Source organism: Aythya ferina (assembly GCF_964211825.1).
Source record: "Aythya ferina genome assembly, chromosome: 2".
Taxonomy (NCBI): domain Eukaryota; kingdom Metazoa; phylum Chordata; class Aves; order Anseriformes; family Anatidae; genus Aythya; species Aythya ferina.
In genome coordinates this window covers 11,039,183-11,057,270 of record NC_140297.1, presented here as the reverse complement: position 1 = coordinate 11,057,270, position 18,088 = coordinate 11,039,183, and the positions used below count along the sequence as shown (strand labels likewise).

General features: G+C 36.8%; 1 protein-coding gene across 8 annotated transcripts in view; it reads left to right on the top strand.

The window, feature by feature from the left end:
* The window catches only part of DIP2C (disco interacting protein 2 homolog C), a 311,029-nt gene that overhangs the window by 232,069 nt on the left and 60,872 nt on the right, over positions 1 to 18,088 (top strand). For all 8 annotated transcript variants that reach the window (XM_084511374.1, XM_084511375.1, XM_084511373.1 and 5 more), the window contains 9 exons: positions 1,614 to 1,707; positions 1,825 to 1,944; positions 2,748 to 2,862; positions 7,315 to 7,454; positions 9,019 to 9,155; positions 11,400 to 11,608; positions 11,806 to 11,920; positions 16,298 to 16,499; positions 17,876 to 17,985. In XM_084511374.1, coding sequence (XP_084367500.1) covers positions 1,614 to 1,707; positions 1,825 to 1,944; positions 2,748 to 2,862; positions 7,315 to 7,454; positions 9,019 to 9,155; positions 11,400 to 11,608; positions 11,806 to 11,920; positions 16,298 to 16,499; positions 17,876 to 17,985 — 1,242 coding nt within the window. The remainder of the gene's footprint in view (positions 1 to 1,613; positions 1,708 to 1,824; positions 1,945 to 2,747; positions 2,863 to 7,314; positions 7,455 to 9,018; positions 9,156 to 11,399; positions 11,609 to 11,805; positions 11,921 to 16,297; positions 16,500 to 17,875; positions 17,986 to 18,088) is intronic.

Genomic DNA, 18,088 nt, shown 5'->3' with positions numbered 1-18,088 from the left:
AACCATTTGTACTACCTCATCCTGATCTTACAGGTGCACGTTTCTGAGATCAGACTTTGTAGGAGAAACAAATGAAAAGCATTACTACTTGCCTGTGGAAGAATATGGTCCAATGGCATAGCTATATGGCTACTGACTAGCTTCTCTATCAAAACTTCCACCACCAAGGGCTTTGGCTAACAGTAAAGCATTTCTGATACTTTAAGTTGCATAAATTGTCTCCTTGCTGTTTGATTGTCTTCGTCAATTGACATAGGAGACAATTTCTGCTTTAAAAACTGCTTCCAAAGGATCTGCTGCAGTTGATATAAGACAGAATGCTATTTGCTGATTAAGAACAGTGTCAAGTTTTGAAGGGTCACTGTTTGGGAGTCCCAGGATGTACAGGTCATACATGCTATGTTTCCCAGGGAGCTGATACACTTCTCCCATTCAATGTTAAACCGCGTCTAGCATCAGTAAAAACACTTCTAAAGAAGGAGCAGCCTATAAGTCTTAATGTCCATAAATATCTCATGGTAAAAAACTTTTATCGTTGATGTTGAAAGCCAGTATCTAATAGAGCTTTTTTATGCCTTCCTTTGCTATTAACCTTCCTATGAGGTTCATTTTTTTTCCTTGACTTGCTTGTAAGTATTTTTCCTGTACCTAAACTTATGGCAGACTAAATGGAGAACTATCATTTGTGGTTCTACAACCATTTGGACGACTAACCCAGTGGGACACTTACCTGTGTCAGGAACAATTTTCTTAAACCTAAACTTAAAAAACTTAAAACTTAAACCTAAATACACCATTTGTTATTTAACCCAAGCTGCTTTGTTGCTATCAGGAGATGCTTCTGAATGGTAACAGAAGCAATACAGCACCTCATTTGCAGGCTGTTTTGCTTAGTAGTAACCCATGAGAAATTGCTAAAGCAATTGACTGCCTGAAACTAGGAGATCTGTTTGCTGTCATTGGCTTCCCTCAGCTTCTTTTTTCTAAAAATCCTGCAACTTCTCATAACCTTGTTGAAAACACTTGAATTGACCTACCTGAAGCAGGATTATAAAAAAAAAAAAAAGTTAATTCTATAAAATAAATCAGTCCGTGCTTAACCTATGACTCCAGTTTCTCTGTCTATTCTCTTTTCAATATATATTTTTTTACCACTACCATTAGCCACTAGCATTTTTTCAGTCTTCATAGAGATGGACTTTTTTAGGCAGATATATTGAGAAAAGAGTCTTCGTATGTACTGAAGTGTAGCAGGCCTGGGGGTAATACTAACCTACGCAGCAAACATGCAGGCATTGTTCATCCAGCAGATGCACATCTTTTTTAACGCTTTCTGTTGTTTTTCCATTTAAAGTGAATTGCTTAAGAAGAAAACCTGTGTGTTTTTTTTTTTTCAGTAGTGCTTAAGTCTAAATCCATAATCATTAATTAAAACATTAGAAAATGGTGATTCCATTTCATCTTAATGTAGATACCTAAACAGGGATCAATAAATGCTAGCACTAACAATAAAACAAGCATAGAGAGTCTATCATAGATACCCCTGTCCATAAAACAATAGAAATAATTCCCATTATTGTTGTATAAAACCCATTTATCTTATTTAATTTCAGAGTGTCATGAACATGATGCATGTTATAAGTATTCCATATTCCTTAATGAAAGTGAATCCACTGTCATGGATACAAAAAGTCTGTCAATACAAAGGTAAGGAACAAGACCATTTGAAAGTATGCTTGCAAGTCAAAATCAAAAGAACAAATTGTTGATACAGCTATATAGCTTTCACATGGTGCATTAGTAATCTTCCCATTCTTATTGCAGCAAAAGTTGCCTGTGTAAAATCTAGAGACATGCACTGGGCACTGGTGGCACATCGAGATCAAAGAGACATCAACCTTTCCTCTCTGCGTATGCTAATAGTGGCTGATGGTGCAAACCCATGTAAGTAATCCTTCTGCAGTCCAGCAGAGAATAAGCAGTGTTTGCTGTCTTGCATCTAAAGTTTCAATCTTCAACCATCTTAGCTAAAATATTTAACAAAGTATAAGGTTTGTCTACTGCAAACTATTTGATATTTATGGAAACGGTAATTAATTTTGGATTTTTAAATATATTTTTCTTTAGCTAATCCTGAAGCAAACTTGATATTTCACATAACGTAAGTTGCAGTAAATCCAGTTTTGTTTAACATGACAGCCATGTATAAAAAGTGAAGTAAATAGACTTAAGCTATAGAAAGGATGAGAACATTTCTTCTGAATGATGCAGAATGCAGATGCAGATTTCACATGCAGAATTAACTGAGAATTTTGGGGGAATGCTTACACTACTGTAGAGAACCACATCTGGATCACTTCATGACAATTAGTTTTCTAAATTGTTTCCCTGCCTTGTTTAAGATACCATGATACTAAAATGCTTTGAGTTTCTGAATTAAATCTTTAATATGCCTCATCCTAAAAAGGAAATCCACATTATAAATCTAGCATTAATGGCTTTTCTACATAAACATAGTGAAAGGACTTCATGCTCAAAAATTAATCTTTATATACTGTATGTGTATACAAATGTACACACATATATACATGTATAGTTGTATCAGGTATGACTTATTTCCTAGTGAGTCTTTCCTATTATTTCCCTCCTGAATACCCTATATATTCAATAGTAAGTTTTCAATTTGAATAGTGTCACTTCAGAAATCAGATTATTTTTCTCCTCTAATTTTTCTTTTCTTACCCCAGGGTCTATTTCTTCCTGTGATGCATTTCTCAATGTCTTCCAAAGTAAAGGTCTAAGACAGGAGGTCATTTGTCCCTGTGCGAGTTCACCGGAAGCTCTCACTGTGGCTATTCGAAGGTACTGTGCTACACTACTTAAAACAGACCCACTGTACGTTATATGTGGTAATTTAAAAAGAAATGCAAAATATATTCAAGCTTGAATCTCCCAACTTAGCTCCCAAATTACAATTTTTCTTTTTTGTTGCGTCCAAAGCTGTCATACAAGAATTTGTAGAGTAATAAATTAACTTCCTAGTTAACACCTAAGTAAAGAGCACTTTACAACATAGTTCCCATTCCTGTAATTTCATCTGGTTTTAAATAGGCTGAAATGCAAAAGCTAATTCTATAAAAAGAAATGGAAAAATGTCACTATAAAATTAGGTAAAATGTTGGAATTTAAATGGAATTGCTATTAAGGAAAATCATGCTTTAAACTAGACAGTTTAAAAAGAAGTATGGTGTTCTGCAGGTTGCTTTTGGCTAACTGGTGCTTTTTAACCATTTGTATACTCTCAGTAATCATCTGCAAATGCCCTTTGAGTATGTGGGATTTGTGCCTAGGAATAAAATTAATAAATTCTAATAAATTTATTAAGCCTTTATATACAGGAGTGTCCTTATGAAGCAATCATGATTCTTGAGGTGTTGTAGCACATAGTAAATAGCATAACCTGTCTGTTTTGGCAGAATTTTCAGAAGCTATACCTTGAACAGTAGACACTTTGTTTTTAAGTTCAGATTTCTACAGCCACTGATTTTTTTTTTCACATGTTGAAACATGACTGTAATAGTATTAAGTAAAATACTTCCTGCTGAAAAGTTTAAAATACACTGTACAAGTAAAATTCAACTATATATTCAATTAGCTTTCCAGTAAAATATCACAGGGAGAAATACACAATGCAAATGGGGTTGTATTTCAGGCACTATGTTATTAAGTTAAAATGTCTGAAAGCTGACCATCAGTGACGTATCCTGTCCAGGTTAGTCTTCTTTCTGTAAACTGCATTACCTCGAAGAGTTCTTCATACCTTTGAGGCTCATTCACAGAATGATCCCAAGAAGTAAGCTGTTTTTCTCATGTGTGCTGTAGGCTGTGCAGACTTTCACTCCCTCTGACCTTCAAATTAACTGTTTCTGTGAAGTGCAGAGGGGAGGTGGATGGACAGCATACATTGTTCAGGCCGAACTCTGATTAATGGGAGAGAGTTTTAATTTCCTGTATTAGCTCTGGAAAATCTGCCCCAGCTCTCAGGTTTGAAGTGGGAGAATTTACTGCATCTCAGTGTGCAGTAGCTGGCTTGCCCTTTCTAGACTTAAACTCTGCTTATAACCATCTGAAGCACTAGAGATTCATTTTCAAATTAACTAGCATTGAGAGCTTACATAAAAAAATATTATTAGCACATAAAATAGCTGATAATTCAGAAAAAAAAAAAAATAAAGCATCATTATCTTCAATGCCTCACTGTGTAATTACAGAGACGTTCTTATTGCAGCTAATGTTATTGAACATATATCTGCTTTTTTGAAGTCTGTGTAATGGTAGGGTAATACCAGCTGAACTTGGGAACTTTAGTATTTTTCATTTTATTCAAGCCATCCCCAGCAACAGTAAAGTAATTATCATACAAGTTCCAAAGAGTTACAGCTGAAATATATGTTAAAATGACTCCCTACAGAGCACAGATCCAGAGAACTCCCTGTTAATGCTCAGACTCTTTCAAAATGTAAGGTCTATTTTTACAGATCTTCCTGCAAGAAAGTGTAACAAAACTAGTTTTATGTTGAAATATTCTTATAGTTTAGAGAAAAGACAGTTAATATTAGACTAATGGGTAGTTTAACCTTAGAGGTGAATCCTAAGACCTAATATTTAAAGGAATGTCTCATGCAAATAATTCTTTATGGTATTTCCTTTTGGTTTACTGCATATGAGTCTGAACCCACTTATATAAGGGAGTGCAAAAGTTTAAGTACAGATCTGTTCCCATTTAAGCAAATGACAAAAAGTAGTGGTAGAGTAGATTGTATCTCTAAATGGTAACTGTTCTCAAAATGCTCTACAGCTCCTCAGCACAAACAAATCAGCTCTGAAGTAGATAAGCATTGTCCCTATTGCATGGCTGAGGAAACTAAAGGGATGGCTTTGTCTGTTTTATGCTAAATTTAGTTAGCATATGAAGTAGGTGGAATTATACCTTTGTTTAGTTGCTCCCATCTTAATCAAAAATTTATTTTTATTTTTATCTAATAGGTAGTCTTATAGAATACCAAATTCATCATGGGAAATCTTGAATGTGTAAATAAAATTTTAAATGTTAACTTAAAAAAAAGAGAGAGAATTAGGTTAGAATGGGTTTGTTTGTATCTCATTTTCTTTCCAAGTGATTTCTCTCCTTGTGCTTGGCAGAGATACTTCTATTAGGGATGTACCCACGTGGATGTCAAGGGCAGGACAAAATAAGATCCGATATATTGCAGGATTGTGGCTCACAAGATGCTTCCTAAGAAGCTGCTTGGGTGCAGCTGTGCTGCCAGGCTGCCTAGGTCTCCACCTCACTCCTGCACCTTGTTCCTCTCCTATTCCCTTTGGTGTCAGCTAACTTGTGGCCTCCTAGAGGGGACTCCAGCACAGTTACCTCGTGACTCTCTCTAGAATCCTCCTCAGACTACCAGCATACCAGAAGTAGTATGAAATTACAGTTCTGAAATGCCTGTCCTGTGCTTCTTGTTAACCTGGGCAAAGCTGTTACCTTGACCAGGTAACCGCCATGTGCCGCTCTACTGAACAGGCCCCAAAACAATCCTAACTGGCCTCGTGCCTCCCATTTCTTTCCCTTGCACACCCTGTCTATGTAGATGGTGTCTTTCAAAGCTGTGCCCACTCTTATTTTATTTTTTTTAGCAGTCTTTAGATGTAACAAGTAACTCAAGAAAATGTATATGAGGAAAGTACAGGTGGTCTCTTCTCTCAGAAGGCTGTGAGCAGCTGTGTTTGCCTGTAGGAGACCAGCACTCTCTTCATGTTTACGATGTTCTGAGCAATAAAATGTGTGTTTTGGGGAGCAAGGGTGAGAGGAAGCTGATCAATTAATGTGGCTGAAAGTTCCTTTTACATGATAGGAATGTTATTTATCACAGCTGCTTGTTTACTAGCGCCATTTGTTATGCTCTAATGCATTTTCTAGTGTGCCCACATCCTTCTATGTTGACAATGTCACTTGAGAATTATGCCTTGTAAAAAGTATTAATGGAAATTTATAATGCCGATCACTGCAAGGCTTATGTGGCTTAGCATGGGCTAAGGCCCATCTAATATTTCAAGCACTGTACATGAGAAATGTCATATAAAAGGACATTATCTGTGAAGAAACAGTTGTATTAGGATGGACTAGTTAGGAAAAATGCAGAATCTTGAAGTGAATATTGGCTGGTTTATGGATCTTGAAGACAGCTGGAATCTGGCTGCTCTATACAGACGCATTATCTATACCCAAATCAGCATCATGTTAGTTTGGCATTTTAAAATGCAGGACAGTGTAAGAATCTTTACAGACATGAAAAGTCTTGACATATTCTTCTGAGTTAATAGCTTGTGTAGGTCAACATCTGTTTGCTTAAGCCAGACTCTATATATGTATAAATAAATGTATTCACTGATACAGCATGGGGTTTTATCTCAAAACAAGTTGACAGACTGATGCTGATGCTGTGAAATTGTAAAGAATATTGGGAGTGAATTTGAGCAAACTGAGGTGTTACAAAGTGGCTGCATGCACAACATTTTGACCATGACTGATGAAACTGTAATTTGTTTTAATTTTCATTGCGTAAGTTAAAATAGGAATAATTAAATTATATGCACTAAAATAGAAGTGGTGGAGTCTGTGCAGCTTCTACAGATATTTGGCAGTGAATCTATTAAAACCTTGCTTCTTCTGGTCAGTAATTTTAAGTGCTTAAATATTTTGAGTGGAAAATTTCATCTGTGATTTAAGCACAGGTAATAAAGATTTAATCTTGGTAATGTTACCAGCTTTTACTCTGACCGTTGAACTTGATTTCCTAATTCTAGGTTGTCCCTAAGAAACATAAAGAGACTTTGTCAAGTTATTTACTAATCATTTCTGAATATTTAGAATGCAGTTTCCCTCCACATCATTTACACTCCCTTCCAGTATTTTTAAAATAAGGCAAAAGCCCTTTACTTAGGCAACCAAGCAATCTTTATAAATCTATCTGAAAATCAAATACAAGCTGTGTTATGTAAACGTTAAGTGTTACTTTCATCTCTGCAACACCATATATGTGGGTGACTACTGAATGGGAGAGTTGGCAGACATAATTACTCAGAAATGACTGAAAATGGGATTCTGTCAGATCTGCTAGGAAAAAAAAAAAAAAAAAAAAAAAAAGATGAAATTTTAAACTCTCAAATAGAGGGGTATTTGCAATATTAGTTCATTAAGTAAATGCTTACATCTGCCTGATAGTGCGGTGATGTTATAAACCATGATTTCAGGCCAACAGATGACAGCAATCAGCCACCAGGCAGAGGAGTTCTGTCCATGCATGGTCTCACTTATGGAGTGATTCGAGTGGACTCTGAAGAAAAACTGTCTGTTTTGACTGTCCAGGACGTTGGCTTGGTCATGCCAGGAGGTAAGAATTGAAAGAAGTTCCTTTGAAACTTGCTATAAATCAATTAATCAATTTAATTAATTTTCTCTAGAAAGTCATAGAAAGTTTTAGGATTGGACTATGCATACTTGAAAAAGTATTAGTCTAAAAGCATTACCTTACAAAACTTTATGGTTTGGAAACCAAGATTTCTTCTCTATATTTACTCGTGTCCCTCTTTACTTGCATTACTGGCATGCTTTAAACAACCCCACAACACATCAGAACATCAATTCTTTAACTGTGTATGGAAATTAAGAAAGTTGGAATATTTTGTCTGGAGCCTATAAGTCTGCCCCAAGTGAAACTCTGTGCTAAAAGTTTATATAACCTATGCTAAGGATCAACAATATTGTTATCTGCAGGCTTGCAGAATGTTTTTCCAAAAATACTGCACTATCACCCAGTCATCAGAAAGAGGAGACACGGCTGAACAGTTCATGTTGATAGATTCAGACTGAAGCCAGTGCTTCTAACGATGAAGATAAGATTTTTCATAAGAGCTATATTTTAAGTGATATGTTATGGAGACTAGAGAAGGGTAGTACTGTAGTTTTTCATAACAGAGTATTTGTTAGGCACCAAATACAACATAAATTATGCATCTTATAAAATTTCAGTTGAGCAACTTAAATAAAGGAAGATAAGATTGATTGTTGTCTAAGAGTGATCATATAAAATATTATTATAGATGTACCATCTTGCATGTCATACTATATTCTGATAGTTTTGAAGAAAGCATGCACTCCTGTTTGTCCTTGGAGTGAGAAAAAGGTCATTCAAGATTCTTTACACTTGTACTTCTAAGAGAAGCTGCTGATTCATTTCTGGTGTTCCTTGTTCATCATATACTCGGGCCCCAACTGCAAAGTTTACACTTGCTGGACTCCTACTCCAGGAATTGAAACTGAAGCAGCATACCTGATTTTTATTCATATGGCGCACACACAAAATGTTTCTTTCTCAGATCAGTGCTTTCTAATCCCTCCTGTTTGGCTCCTACTGTCTCCACAGTCCTGTAAGACTGGTGAGAGGGAGTCTGAGCTCTGATAAATTCTTAGCAAAACAACTGTATTAGTCTGCTAGAAAGTCTTGATCTTCCATATGGTGTTACTTGCTACATAGCGAGAGGTGGATTTCCTGCTTGCCTGCCTCTCTAGCAGTATAATTATTACCAAGAACACCATTAGGATATTTCATTTTGCTCTGACTGCAGCAGATCTGGTCTTCAGTAGGCAAAACTGGGAACACAGTAACCACAAAAATATTACAAATCAGCTGAGATTTTATGTACAAAAAGATTAGGTTTTGTTTTCAATTTAGAGACTTAGTTTTTGTACAGATCTTTACAATCTTTTTGTAAATATTATACATAATGTAAATAACATTTTTAATGTTGAGCACCTAAGGGTTTGAGAAACAGATTGTTGATTAGTGTCTACATGTAATTTATGTATGTCAATTCCACCATGGTATTTCTTCCAGAATTTGTATTATCCTATAGTTAGTTTTGTAATATTTTTAAAGTCCTTTGTTCTTCCCTTAGCTATAATGTGTTCAGTGAAGCCAGATGGAATTCCACAGCTCTGTAAAACAGATGAAATAGGAGAACTATGTGTATGTGCTATTGCAACGGGTACATCATATTACGGACTCTCGGGCATGACCAAAAATACTTTTGAGGTAAGCTGACAAAAAATGCTATGGAAAATGCTATGTAAAATACTTCCTTTTTAACTTTTGCAGGATACATTTCACAGAGAATATTGACAGTAACAGTTTTAGAATATCAGCAATAATCAGTGCTTTTGTGGCTTGGGACCTTAGGTACTTTAGCCAGGCAATCCTCAACGAAGCCCATTTCATTAAGTGCAATAACAGATCATTATGTGGGTTTAGTTCTGGCTCTGAAGAGCTTTTACTATAATTTTGAAAGAAGATACCAGTGGCTGAACCAGTCAGAGGGAAAGCAGGAAGAAAGAAAAAGTTCAAAAGGTGATCATGTACAAGTAAATGAACTGGCTACATGCAGAATTTGATTGTTACAAACAGTGGGAAAGCTACTGTGCATCTTTAAAAGCAGTTTCCAACATTTCCACAGCACAGCCAGCATTAAAGTCTTGCATTTATATAGAAACCTGACAGACATAGTCTTCAAGAGCTATCTGAATAGCAAAGATACCTTTCCCGAGTTATCCTCCCCACCCTCACTTTTATTTGAATTGCCTTAGGTGAAAGCTTTTCTGCTTTGTGGAATTTGTTTTCCAGTATGTTTCAGCTTCAGTGTAGACTGCTGTATTGATAGCTCTGTTGTACCAGCTCACTTGTTATCATTAATTTCTGTTGAAGCCAGTATGAAATGGTGGACAAATCTGAGAAACACTGAAAATATTCAGCTGAGATTTTTGTTCAAGTTCTGATCCTTTTCTCTTTAAATATTTGAGGAAGAGCTAAGAAAAGTTCATTTACACTTCCCTTATCAAATATTCTTACCATATTTTATAGGCTACACATCATAGCTAATGCCTCCTACAAAATGGTTTCAGCTTTCATTATGCAGATCTTAATGTTGTAAACACTATACATTAAATAATTAATACAAGCTGGTAGATACATTTCACCATAGTGCTACTGATGCCAGGAATCCTACTGTGATACTGTGATCTGAATTTTGTAGATCACTGATTACTGTGCTACTAAAAAAATTAGCAGTACCTATTGTGAAAGATAATCCCAGATTGACATATTTCAAGCTAGAAAGGTGCTTATGTTCAAATTGAAGTACTTGCTGTAATTGTAAAATCATTCATAATTTGTAACTGAATCTGCAGTTTAACAGCACGTTCAGAGTTATTCCTAATGGCAAATACATTGCCACTGAGTCAGCAGGATCATTCATTTTTAAAGTTAAGCATGTTCTTAAGAGCCCTCTTCATGAGGGACTCTCTTCTATTTTTGTGTGTTATTCATGCTGCTGGTAATAGAGTCAGAGTTTTGTGTTGCTGAGATGAATTATGGCTGAGGATGTATAAGCATTAAATCCATTCAATAGGAGTCACCCATGAGCATCTGGCAGCAGAATTTGACTTTTCTTTTTGAAAGGCACTATACAGTCATGGTCTTCCACTTGCCATTATATTAAATAACTTTCATTTAAGCTATTTCAGTTTAAGAGACAGTAGGAAAAGTGTGCTTGTGTCAGAATGTAATTCAAAGTAGTTCACGTGCCAGAAGGATAACACTGGGCTGAGTGGGGTAAGGGAAGCAGATTAAACTGACCTGAGTACAAATCTATCCTGTGGAAGTCATGTCTGCATCTGGTGTTCAAACATTTAGAGTCTTTGTGTAGGACTGTATTGTTAGTTTTAGACATACTACATAAGGCAGTAACACTTGTGAGCACTTAATTGAACAGAGATAAAAATATGGTCAGTTGCAAGAGTCATTAAGGTACAATGCCTTAAAATAGCTTTACTTCTAGCCTGTTTATTTCTCTATAGTATGATGAAATTGAACATGAGATACTGAAAAGAACCTGAACTGTAATGTTTACAATTTAATCACCAAAGTACCCTGTACATAGCAACCTGGATTATTTTAGCTCAGCAAAACATGAAGTTATTTCATTCAATACTGTTTATGCTGATTTTTTATTTTTCAGGTCAGAAATGATTTACAAAGCCATAGTTAGGGAAAATATGTTTGGTAAGCACAATGAGATTGATCTTGATGAACCTCAGGTACTGAAAATTATACACATAGCCTAGGACTTTCTCAGTGCTCCCTTTATGATCAGTGAAATAAAGAGCATCACCAGAGACCTGTTCACTTAATTCTAGAAGAGCCTTCTGAAAGGCCATCCTTGAAATATTTAGTAGTATCATCTCAGTGTACAGCATTGAAGACCTGTGTTTCTGTGTCCTACAGGTGTTTCCTATGACCAGTTCTGGTGGCCCTATCACTGAATATCCTTTTATAAGGACTGGACTCCTAGGCTTTATAGGACCAGGTGGACTCGTCTTTGTTATCGGCAAAATGGATGGTTTGATGGTTGTCAGTGGAAGAAGACATAACGCCGATGACATTGTAGCAACAGCACTGGCAGTGGAACCAATGAAATTTGTCTACAGGGGCAGGTTTGGACCTTTCTCTTCTTATACTTAAGTAGAAATCCTTATTTTGCTCATACCAGGGATAAGTGACCCAAAATGCTTTCAGAAGGCAGCATGAAAGTAATGAATAGCGAAATCATGGTTACAGACAGTTAACTTAGAAGACAGGATTATATTTTCACCTGTCGTGACACTAAATATTCTTTCCTTCTCTTCTATAGAATAGCAGTGTTTTCAGTGAGTGTGCTGCATGATGAAAGGATAGTTATTGTTGCTGAGCAAAGGCCAGATTCCACAGAGGAAGACAGTTTTCAATGGATGAGTAGAGTTCTTCAGGTAATGCTTTTTATGTACATTTAGAAGCTGTTTTTCCTGTTTTATATATTTTTTTATTAATCCTTTAGACCCCCTAAATAATCTGACATTTGTATTTGAGTATTTGTAAGTACAGTTCCAATCACACTTCCACCTACCTAATGAGCACAAAATTAGCTTTTTCTGAGTAGGTCACCCGTATCCAGAGAGTGATCCCTTCCCTATCCAAAACACTGTAAGAAAACAGGGATGAAATGAGGCAAATAATAATAAGAAGAGAGGAGCGTATGGTCATAAGCATACAGTCACTTGTTACTTCAAAGGGTAATGAATGAATGCATATACTGTTACTGTGAAATGTTACCAAAGTCTCTTACTAAACAGTTATTGGCACTGGCATAGAGTTGACCACATCAAAAGCAGATATACATAACTTAGTTAGATCTCTAGATTTCTTTTTAATCAATGGGAGAGAATTAGGTGTTTCTGGTGCACCATGGTGATACCTGAAGTAAACTGAATGAAACACAGCCTAAAAATACCTATTTCTCTCCACCAAAATAGAGGGAAGGGATTGATTAGCTCAGATGTAGGCATCTATGGTAAGGTTATCTGCATAGAGGACGCCTACTGCAAGGAATCCTATTCCAGCTGTCTTGTGGATCATGCAAGGCACACACCACCATGATGAAATCCACCTTGGTGGGTTTGTCTGGACGCTGACCAGAAGACAGAAGCCACTGTATGCTAAAAAATTCTTCCTACATGTAGCAGTCCTAGTTAAGACAAATAACATTACCATACTCAAAGGTTTTCCAGCGTGAATATCCACACAATAAAAGTCAGATACTTCAGATAGAAGTCATTTTCCATTGTCATGGCTCAGCCAATTCTCACTCAACAGTAATAGTTTAGCAAAGATGTAGTAAAATGAAGTCAGCCTGTTGGCACCTTTCTGTGGCCGGGCACCTGTTAACTTCCACTTCCCTTGCTTACCCTTCTTTCTGTCCTTCCTCAAGGTTCCTTCTCAAGTAAATATATTACAAATACCTTTTTAGCTTTACCCAAGAGCTAAAGAACTCCCACACAGTTCAGAGAAGGTATTTTTATTCATTATTGCCTTGTGCTGAGCAAGAAAGGGAATCTTTGCCATATCCTTAAAGAAACTGAACTAATAAGCTTTCATCCATCTCAAGACATATATGTATACTCTCTTGATTTAGAAGATAGCTACTTTTTATACAGCTAGAAGTATCTCATCTTCACAATTAACCTAAATTGTTATCAAGAAAAGATAGAACATCTAGCTTGTCCATCACACAGAAAACCTTTGAAGCACACAGTATAGGTTTGGGATTGTCCATGCTTTGAAAATATTTATCAAGAAACAAAGTCCTAAAAGAAAGATTGGAGTTCTGGACTTAGACTTCTCCTGTTTTTTCAGTGGAGCGTTTTTGTGATTTCCACAGAAATCATTCATACACCGTTATAGCCAGTGGAACTCAGTACTCAGACTCTGTGGGAGTCCTGTGTCAAGTTGCTCCTGCCAAAAGGCAATTCTTATTATTCTGACTATAAGCAAGTCACTGCAGTGTCTAGGAGTGGTAGGCCCTTTGTTAAAGTACACATATGTGTGGCTGCTTTCATCACCCGTGTATGAAGTCTGCAACTCTAGCACGTGTCACTATGTGAACAAAATGTTTCTGGTTCCACTTCAGCTGAGAGCCGAGGTGGAGAACAGAAGCCAGGATCTGCAGGATGCATTGTGCCTGCTTCCCAATCAGAGTTTTAATGACAGATGTCAGGAAGTGGTAACCAAGTGCATCTGAATCATCCACTAGTGAAGAGCAGCATAACAATATCACACTTGTGTCATGACTCTCACGGATACTCTTGATAATGAACTATAACAAATTGTTCCTCATTTCTTGTGATATTCGTGAGATTCCTCTGACTCCCTCCATGTGCTGCCCTCTGCCAGTCCTTCTGTGCACCGGCTTGCTGTGTCTCCACTTCTCTTCCCTGTATCTATTTTCAGGACTTCTTTGCAGTGGGTTATACCTTCTTCTAATTCTCCACAACCCTTCCAGCTCCTCAGCAAAAGGGCTGAAGGACAATAGAGCTGCTGTATGTACAAGACTATGTTGGGCTATATCTGTAGGTTTTAGCAGAGGCATGGCTGGGAGGGATTGTCAGGCTGGGTACAATGTCTGGAGAGTAGTGGAGTAGTAAGATACGTTAGTGACAGTGCAAGCAAAGGTCCCAGGTCCCCTGAGTTTAGTCAGATCAGTCTCAGATATTCATTCATCTCCCAAGGCTGCTTTAAACAGATCTGACCCTTCAGGCAGAGATATAGTTCCTGTTCCTGGCAGATAGGATGTTGGTTTTACCAGTGCCAGCACACTTGGCAGGACTTGACAAGACTAGGCAAAGCTAGGAGATCTGCTGCAGTCCCAGACAGTGTCTGCTAGAAGAATTTTATCCGAATAGGATGTTTTCTTGTCTTGAACAGTGTAGGTCTGGACTCTGTGCAAGTTCTGGTTTTCTCAATGAAACAGACGATAAAGAGTTCAGGTACTCTGTTTACTGTCTAGATTAGGTCATTTTAAAAACCAAGACATCTCTTCAAGAGGTATAAATGCCAGTAGTATTAAAAGTTGACTTCTCTCAAAATGTTAAGGTTTAGTTCATCAGTGTTCATCCTTGTGAAGCAGTCATTCACCTGCTTCAGCAACATGCCGAATTCCAAAATGAGAAAGGTAACAGTTTTGAATGGTCCATGGCATTTTATCCAGGCATTGTGCCACAGAGGTATCTATCAAAGAAGACAGTTTGGAAGTCACTCATAGCCCTCACAGCCCTTGTCCCACCAGAGTTGGGCATTGTTCTCCATTCACGTTTAGGAGCTACACTGTGATATGTTTCAACAAGAGTGGTTATTTACCATCTAACAGTTTTTCTTCCAGCTGATGTCAGGTGAGGATCCCATGATTTATCACTACTTTTCAGAAACCTACAAATAACATTATCATTATGAGGTCTGACACTTCACATTTCTGCCAGAAACATGAGACATTGATTGTAGGCTGTCACGCATATCTAGCTATTGCTGGTCTTTAATGTAGGGTGTAAAAAGACCAGCGGTGAGGTCTTCTAGTAGTGCCATGAGATTTACCAGTACTTAAACTGCATGTTTGTGAAACAACTTACTGCTTTATTATTTTTTCTTACCAAATTTTACAATCAAATAAATAAAAATGAAGCAAAGAGAAGTCAGAAGATAAATATTATTTAGAGTTTCTGTAGAAGTAATCAGTAATTTATTGATCTACACTTAAGTACGTAATTATAAATAATTTGTTTCTTGGAATATAGATTGTATCTTTGAAACAACAAATGTACGCATACACTTTTCTCATGGTTAAAAATTAAAATGCAAGTAAAGTAAATTATATTTCTAACATTTGACTTCTCATTAGAGATGCCATCTGTAATTTGTTTCTCAGTCTGCTTGGATGTCTTAAAGTTGTTTTTCTAACTCACTTACTACTAATTTTTGCAAGGAAAAGAACCAGTTAAAATGTGTATGGAATTAAAATCTAAGTGCATATATATTCATGTTTAACTAAATAAATTGCATAGATACTGAACTTACTGCTTTTTTTGGAAAGTAATGCAGTTGACTCCACTTACAGACAATGAACAGAGTTACTGTATGATTCAAAAATCCTTATTTTTCAGGTCTGCATTCAACAGATTTTTTTTCAAGTCAGTACTTTTGTAGTTTTCCCTTAGATTGTATTAGTTCTCATTCCTGCCTAAGGATCTTATATACAGTAATCAGAGAACAAAACAGCTTTGATCTTAAAAAAAAAAAACAACAAAAAAAAACACAACAAAACACACACACAAGCTACATACATCAGTAGCTGTACTGATACGTGTGCAGCATTTGAAATTTTTCTTTGCCCTGCAAGGTGGACTGGATGATAAGTTGATAGGAATCCTTTGAACTTTAATTCAGAGACGTGTGCAGGTTAAAGATCAGTTTCACATGAGCTCCCAGACCATCTTAGTAATAAGTGTCCATGATACTTACCACTATCATGTACCTAAAGAATGCCTGTTTAGCATTTGTTAATAGATTTCTGTGTATTTATCACGAGGTTTTTGTTTGCCTTTTTTTTAATCTTCTGGGAAGAGTGTAACAACATCTATGTTAAATTTCTATCCACCTGTTCTCAACGAAAAGAACTTTCTTATCGTAGGCATTGCTGAAGTGTCTTTCTACTGCCAGTTAATTATTAGGGTTGTTTTATGCAGCAATTCAGAATAATGTGTTTATTATGACGATGAAAAATTAGCCTTTCATTAGAATCGACTTCCTGCTTTTTTTAGGCTATTGACAGTATTCATCAAGTGGGAGTCTACTGCTTAGCACTGGTACCAGCAAACACGCTTCCCAAGACACCGCTGGGAGGAATACACCTGTCAGAAACCAAACAGCTTTTCTTGGAAGGATCGCTGCATCCTTGTAATGTGCTGATGTGTCCCCACACATGCGTAACAAATCTGCCTAAACCAAGGCAAAAACAACCAGGTAAGATGAGTGAGTGCAAAAGGACAGTGACTTAACGCTGTGTGTTCGTGGCCCTGTGCAGAGTAAAATCAAGTAAGCGTTAATGCAGGTGAGAATCAGCTCCATCAGCTGTTCATGTTAAATATTATAGGTGTTTTAAGGACATGGTCTGTTCTGGTGGAAGCTAGGAGTATCTTCACAAGGAAAAATGCTCTAAAATGCTTGCTCAATAGTAAAGATGAAGAATTTTTTATTGCTCTAAAAGGCACAAATCGAAGCTCCTTGCAGATTCCCGGTCAGTCGTGTTTAAAGTGCGTGGACTGAGACTCAAGCAGGAAGAGAAAATCTTGGCTTATTTGGAGGCTGAGTTTGTAAAATAGAAGTAGAGAGGTAGAAGACCACTGACACTAAATGACAGCGTTGGAAGAAAAGCAAATGGTTAAAAACTGATTATGAATAAATTCAAACCAAGAATTTTTTACCTGAGGAGGCAGGTTCTGGATTTTTCATACATATTTGAGGGCAAAACCAAACTAGTTTTAAGATGGTTCTTTAGCAGTTCTGCTGCATTTTATGAAGAATATCGTATGAAAAGGTACAGTGGGGCACTGACTCAAGAGACCAAGAAGGGTTCTGTAGCCTGCCATAGTGTACCATCTCTGGTTGCTCATGCCCAATGAACAAGAACCTGCTTTTTTTTTTTTTTACTTTGCCTTTTTTTTTTTACTTAGAATCCAAATGCAGATTTTAGTACAGAGATTAATTTCAAGGATTTCTATGTCTGTATTTTTTCCTCGTGGCAGTCAACAAAACATCAATGGAATCCACCTCATGGAGAAGTGTCAGTCTTGACATCTACCTTTATTCTGAATTTACATTATCTTCAGTTTCTACCTTGTGTTAATGGGTTTGCATATATTTTATCATATGCACCATCTGCCTTCCTAATCCTTGTCACTTCATGTCTGTAGTGCTTACAGAATTGCTAATACAGATACAACTTAGCCCTGGGAAAAGAAGAGAGAAATAGGAACACTGTCCCTGAAGCCTGGACACATCTCATCTAGGAATGGACATGCCTAAATTAGGAGATGAATTTTCATAGGAATCCTTACATCAAGACAGACAAAATGTGTCTCTCACTATAGAAAGTGCATGCTAAATGGGTTGCTCAGTTAAATATATAGTTAAGATGAGATTAATCCAGCCCTATGTATATTCCAGCTACTTCTGATCCATCAACCAAAGTTTGTGTCAACAGAGATGTGCTCAAGGTTTTGTGTTGTAGCAAATGATAGCAATGAGGAAAATTTGTGATTCAAAAGGAAATGCAAATAATTTTCATCCACAAGCAAAGAATTCTTTATTGCATTTAACACATTTCTGATTTATTCTAGAAATTGGCCCTGCCTCTGTGATGGTGGGGAACTTGGTCTCTGGAAAAAGAATTGCACAGGCCAGTGGTCGAGACTTGGGGCAAATAGAAGATAATGATCAAGCCAGAAAGGTGAGTTAAACTTTTCTAATATGGCTTATATTTAGCTAGCTAGTATCAGGAGACTTAGCAGCACATGGATCATATTGTTATTTCAGAATTTGTTGATTGCATT